The sequence below is a fragment of the Hordeum vulgare genome, chromosome 5H (assembly GCF_904849725.1).
Source record: "Hordeum vulgare subsp. vulgare chromosome 5H, MorexV3_pseudomolecules_assembly, whole genome shotgun sequence".
NCBI classification, from domain to species: Eukaryota; Viridiplantae; Streptophyta; class Magnoliopsida; order Poales; family Poaceae; genus Hordeum; species Hordeum vulgare.
In genome coordinates this window covers 516,616,576-516,622,685 of record NC_058522.1, presented here as the reverse complement: position 1 = coordinate 516,622,685, position 6,110 = coordinate 516,616,576, and the positions used below count along the sequence as shown (strand labels likewise).

The following is a 6,110-nucleotide window of genomic DNA, read 5'->3' as shown; positions in this document are numbered from 1 at the left end:
TAAGAGTGGGGTTTTGTCGTTCATGCTCCAAATGAAACGCCAATTTTGAAGGTGGATCTCATTCCGCTCCCCACTCGAGAGGGCCTCCAGGAATTTATTGATGCATCTTCTGTTAAAGGTTGGTTTGTTTTTATCACAAGCTCTCTAAATTGGGTTAAAGTCCCCACGTACCAGCCAGCGATCACCAGGGGGTGCTTATGTGCTAGGAGCTTGGTCTAATAGTCCTCTTTCTGGTTTGAAGTTGTAGGTTCGTATACTGTCGTAATCTTGAAGCTTTCATTGAACGCTAAGATGAGAACCTCTGCCAATAAGCAAAATGCAGCCAGCCACGCGAGGTCGTTATGAGCACCACTCGTCCCCAAGTAATTCATGCTACTCGTATACCATTTCCTGGTCAGCGTGCTCGTATTGCCTCTGCGCCCCAGTAAATGGCCCACATGGCAGCCTCACGCATTGAAACAATAGGCGCGTCGATGGAATTGATCACAGCATTTTCATGTTGTGCCTCACGAACTTGCTGGTCATGGCCATGCATGATCTTCCTCCACAAGGTCTGAAGTTTCATTCCCTCTTCGTAGGGAGTGTCGTGGTCATATATATGTATTTATTCATGTGCTTTGTGCAATGCATGCACCCGCCATGGCCATGACCTGCCTCCTCAAAACTCTGAAGTTTATTCCCTCTGCATTGGGACTGCCGTTATCTTTCATAGTACTACACACTCCGTTTTTAAATATAAGTTTTTAAAAAAAATTACTAGATGTCTACATACGAAGCAAAATGAATAATCGTTGATACAAGTGTCCATGTCAGCAGCCAACAGCACATCATACAAGCTCTTCAATGGAGTGTATGTTAACCGTATGCAAAATAACTAAGCGGGTCCACTAAATGTTGAAGAAATGGCCCCACTAAATGTTGAAGAAATGGCCATGCTTACCTCGGAGCTTGTGCCTGAACCGTTGCTTCAAATTCATACGATTTCATTCTCTCTCTTCTTTTATTATGTGTCATGTCAACAAAATCGTCTATGTGACAATTTTACCAACAATGATCATACAACTATTGGAGATGCCCTTATGATACTCTCATTACAACCAGCCTTATGGCACCACATGGCCGCATGTTCTCAAAATCCGCGTCCGTAATAAATATTGTAATAAGGGTGGCTATATGCATTTAAGGATGTAGATGCCACCAATAATGAAAGTTGTCGTGTTCAAAACAAAACAAAAAAAGTATGTACGCATCTTATAAATGCAATATTGCATCTTGCCCAATTTATAGACTTGCATTGCTTCATGATATTTTTAAAAAAAGGGAATATTTTGGATTCCAAGCTACAGGAATTTTGAAAAATCGTAAAAAAAAAACATTCGCAAGTTTTAACAGGCTTCTCCAGTGAGACATGCAAGCATATGTACGCACTCCCTTCGTCCGCAAATACTTGTCATAGGAATGAATGTATCTAGATGTATTATAGTTCAGATACATCCATTTCCATTCATTTGTATGACAAGTAATTCCGGACGGAGGCAACAAGCAGATCCACTGAAATCAACAGATCTTTACTATAACAAATATGATTACAGCTCAGTCAGTATACTACTATATATACTGTAAGCGCAAAAGGGTGAAACTGATGTTTAACAAAAAGGCATCCGCGGCGAAATCGATCTCACAACCTTCACCTCTTCTGAATTATGCCTCGACAAGAGCCGCATACCAACCACCAGACATAGAGCAGAGTTCATGCTCCTGCCAGCCGACGAAGCACCAGATGCGACGACCTTCTTCTCAGGGAGGATGCTTCATGGCGCGGATCATGCCAAACATAGCAGCAGGCAGTCTGAAGCACGAGAGTTGACGTGGCGCCCTTGCTGATACATGAATGTGCAGCTTGACATATGCACACAAACATCGTATCTTCTTTCCAGGCGGCACCCTTGCTGATACAGGGACGGTCAGCTCTCAGAGGTTCGGCAGTCGGCCATCTGTTGTCAATGGTGGTGCCGTTGCAGGGTCTAAAAATGGTGATGCAGTGGTTGGCCTTCAATTCCTCAATATGGTCTCAAGGGGATATCCCGGCGGACAAACTGGTATTCTAGCAATGAGTTACACTAAAATGATTAATCCGTGTCTTCCAGTTAAATGCAGTATCTCAAGTACGTATTACCTTCTGAATGCTGAACACTGGAGAAGTGGCTTCCCATCTGTAAAACATCCTCCCTACATCCAGATGGAATCACAAATCTGTATAATCAATCACCGTGAAATAGTCCGCTCTTGATCGAAATCCAGAAATTAACCACCTTTGCTTGATTGTAGAGAAGGTACCACAGTCATGTTTCTATTCCAAGGTACTCTTCAGCAAAAAGTTCATTGTTCTTTGCAAACATGTCTGTCAGACTGCAGTCAATGTTTCTACTCTTGATAATCCAAAACCGTGGCTTTATCCTCCCCTCCAGAGAATAGCTGAAGTACCTCGGATATTCCACAATCGCTTTAAGAGGCTTCTTCATGGTTCGCAACAGAAACTCAAGCTTTGGTTTCATCACAAGCTCAATACTGTAACCCAGAAGTGGGGAGAATCTTGAGATCATTGAGCACACATCTTTCTTACACAAGCCCATCCCCAGTAAGTAGTTCATTCTGTAAACATAGCAATTAACACTTAGGAATTAACACATCGTCTTAGCGTATATGTTTGACTAGTGAAAATCACATTATTAGACTTCAGATAAGCAGCAAATTGTAAAACCAGCTATTGACTACAATGACTTGAGATCATAAACACAGCTGCTCCTATCTTGTAAGAAGACATAATTCAAATGCTTTACCAATAGTGATGTGTTGGTGATAACTTGCTTAGCCAGTAGTTCCGACAACAGGTTTTTTACATGAGAAGTAGCTGCGTTGCTGGAAACTTGAACACACAGCTTTGCTTGGGCACGGTTTGTTTTAATTGTTAGTTATGTCTCATGTGAAATTATGTGTTTATGTTGCAAGGCTAATATGAAGCTCGACCAAGACTTTGCAGTAAAACCAATTTTCATTTTTGTCATACCTGGGCAGCAGTGTGCGGTTTATGTCCAACAACAAAAGCTCTGGGTACTTCTTAATGATACGAGGAAGGTGACGCTCACAAATACCAAAGTCAATAAGAAAGTCGATTTTCTTTTTGAGGGTATTCTCCACATCTGAAGCAAAAATTTCTGGAGAACGACAGACAATCTTTGCCACTACTTTCTTATCGAAACCCATATCTTTAAAAAAGGAAACAACCTGGAACATGAGGCAGGACGATTAGTACCAAGATAACGAATTACTGGAAGATGTATACGTGAAAATGCAATGATTAGTCAAGATAACCAGTTACTGGAAAAATATATATGTAATAATACAATGACCCAAGATCATCCCCAAATATGGATCACAACGTAACTAAAAGACCTGCTCACTGGAACAACTACATGCTGACAGGAAAGTATGCTATGAAACTATAACAACCATTAAGGACTAGAGGTTGGCCACGCATTCATGCCTCCTGAGTCATAATCCTAGGAATTTTCATCTAGAATAATTGGGCAACAATGTGAAGTTGCAAAACTTAATACATAATGATGAAACCTGTCATCATTGTCAACCTAATAGAACATGTACGATACTGACAAACAAATATATATTGAGAATTGATTGTTGTTTGCCAAAAGAAGAAGAAAAAAGAGCTAAAGCTAAGTAAAGAAGCTTTTCCATTACCAATGGAGTTTATATGGAAAGCAAAGCAACCAAATAATTGCATACCTGCAAAAACTCATTAGGTTTTCTCAGCAGCAACTGTGGACTTGATGTAAGAACAGGGACCACCATTTTCTTGCTGATGCCCAGATCATCAAACAGCACCAGAATTGAATTCATTCTCGTTGTTGAACAACCTAGAATGTGAGGCCAACTTTTGACAGCCATACCAAGGGCTGTACTGGCAATCTGAAAGCAAAAAACCTGATTTACAAACACTATCGTATCCAATTACGATAGACTACAAACAAACACAGCATACAACAGATATCTTAAGCCATGTTGGCATAGTAGGATTTATTTTTTCCCGGTTACCTTTCTTCTGTTGAAGAACAAAAGCGTCTGCTTATAGTTTTCTATCACACTTGCTGAAAGAATCCATGGATACTTCAACAACATCCGGCCAATATATTCTTGTTCTATGCCAGCCTAGAAGAAAAGGGGGGATAATACTACATTACTGCACTTATTGTCTAGAGAAAAGAACTATTGTGGGTTCCAAATGCTTTCACAAACATAAGGGTTCAGTTAAGAAAAATCATGTACTTTTAGTATACCTTCTCCCATGCATGAATCCTTGGCTTGATATCCTTTTCGACATCAGAAAGGATAATAGGAGGAAATGCCAGCAAAACTGATGGAATCCTTGGCTTGGGAATTCCAATGTGTTCAAGGAAATCAATTAATGGCTTAAGATGATTCTCCTCTGAGCAAAGAAGAAGCATTGGAAATGATTCGATGAGATAAGGAAATGACACATCCCCGTGTGCTAACATGCTCAGACCACCATGTCTGGCCTCCATCTGCAGTTAAATGGTTCGAGAAACGTAAAATTTCAAGAGACATTTAACGCCACGAAACTTTTATGAGGAAACAGTGAAATTGTTTTACCAATGGGAAACAATAACTGGGACTGTGAAACTTACTTTTTCGAAAAATGACAGTGTAGTTTGGAGTGCCTCATCTGCAGGTATTGAGAAGTGCATCATCATGCGCTTAGCATTCCGTCCGATTAGAGTTTCATAACCACTGCCTGAAAATAGCATTTCCTTCAAGAACTTAACCTAAACATGAACAAACGGTTAGTAACGAATGCGGCAATTTCCTGAAAACATAAGATGGTATGTAGCAGTACCACATTTTTCAGAAGAAACACATCTAACTGTCGTAATCCGTACCGTCATAATATCAGAGATGCGATACCAGCGTTTACTGGTGCTAATGAAAATTTGCTACACATTTCCCAATTTTGACTATCAGGTAAGGGTTCCACCAATAGTTTGGAACTTTACAAAACAGAAGACTGAGGCAATGGTTGATTGGTGCACCGGGTGGTGCTGCGTTGTCGCCGGCGCAGGTGGCAAAATATAGCGCAAACTATGAACTCTGTTGTGTTATCTCTCTGGGTAATTTAATACGAGGTGTTGTACAGGAATTTTGACTCAGGTAGATTCCAAGATGGAATTTTGACTACAGGAACGCATGCCATGGCCGCTCACCCTGTGGATGAGCACGGGGAGGCCCTCGGCGGCGACGTATGGCGCGATGAGCTTGGCGGAGGAGAGGCGCACGCCGAGGCTCTCGATGAGCGGGACTACCGCCCCATCGCGCCGGCTCCGCCCCATGAAGTACACCTTCCTGCCGAACGCGAGCGCGCCCATCTCGGCGCCGGCGCCGGCGCCCGCCCCGGCGCTCCAGGACGCCCAGAGCCCGAGCTCGTCGAGCTCCCTGACGCCGTCGGCCAGCATGTCCGCGTACCCCGGCGCGCGCGCGGCGATGGCCGCCGCGTCCTCCGGCGACGCGCCGTGGTCCCGCAGCAGCTCCGCCACCGCCGCCTCCGCCTCGCGCGGGTCCCCGCGGGCGGAGGAGAGGGAGCTGGCGGCGTGGGCGGCTGCGGGGGCGGTGACGCGGAGGCGGCGTGGAGTTTGGAGGCGGGGCGGGAGAGAGGGGCGGGGCTGGTGCGCGCGGAGTGCATGGGCTGCGGGGTTGGGGGGCGGGGGAGATGGGGAGAGGAGCGCGGGAGTGGCAGCGAAGGTGGCCATGGCCATGGCGGAGGGGGGAGCTGTTTGGCTTCAGAGTTATCTTCTCTCGCCTCAACTCGAGGGAACAAATTTCACACGATTTATTTCCCAGGTAATTTCGGACAAATTTTAAGATCTCAATTTGCAGAAATTCATTCCGAGACGAAATAGAAAAGATCATAAAACTGAGGTCTAGAAGAAAAAAAAATAAGTTTTTTAATTAAAAAAATGGTCATGCAAGCACTTGAGTCTTAGATCCAATCCAAAGCACTTTGTGTTCTCTCGTGGACG

At 43.8% G+C, this 6,110-nt stretch overlaps 1 protein-coding gene across 1 annotated transcript; it reads right to left on the bottom strand.

Moving 5' to 3' along the window:
* Window positions 1-1,552: 1,552 nt before the first annotated feature.
* On the bottom strand, window positions 1,553-5,846 carry LOC123397104 (transcription termination factor MTERF2, chloroplastic). The gene is made up of 7 exons (XM_045091783.1): window positions 5,298-5,846; window positions 4,725-4,862; window positions 4,356-4,601; window positions 4,114-4,227; window positions 3,805-3,987; window positions 3,068-3,285; window positions 1,553-2,652 (listed from the first exon to the last, which is right to left on the bottom strand). Exons 1-7 carry the CDS (start codon window positions 5,844-5,846, stop codon window positions 2,343-2,345), a joined length of 1,758 nt encoding a protein of 585 aa, XP_044947718.1. The 3' UTR covers window positions 1,553-2,342.
* Between the last annotated feature and the right edge of the window lie 264 nt (window positions 5,847-6,110).

Bases quoted from the DNA above. Each gene is read 5' to 3' on its own strand.
- LOC123397104 (XM_045091783.1), bottom strand. From the start codon at position 5,846: ATGGCCATGGCCACCTTCGCTGCCACTCCCGCGCTCCTCTCCCCATCT. The intron at 4,863-5,297 runs GTGAGCGGCCAT...GTTCATGTTTAG, and splicing joins TCCCCGTGCTCATCCACAGG to GTTAAGTTCTTGAAGGAAAT. The intron at 3,988-4,113 runs GTAACCGGGAAA...TTTTGCTTTCAG, and splicing joins TGTTCTTCAACAGAAGAAAG to ATTGCCAGTACAGCCCTTGG.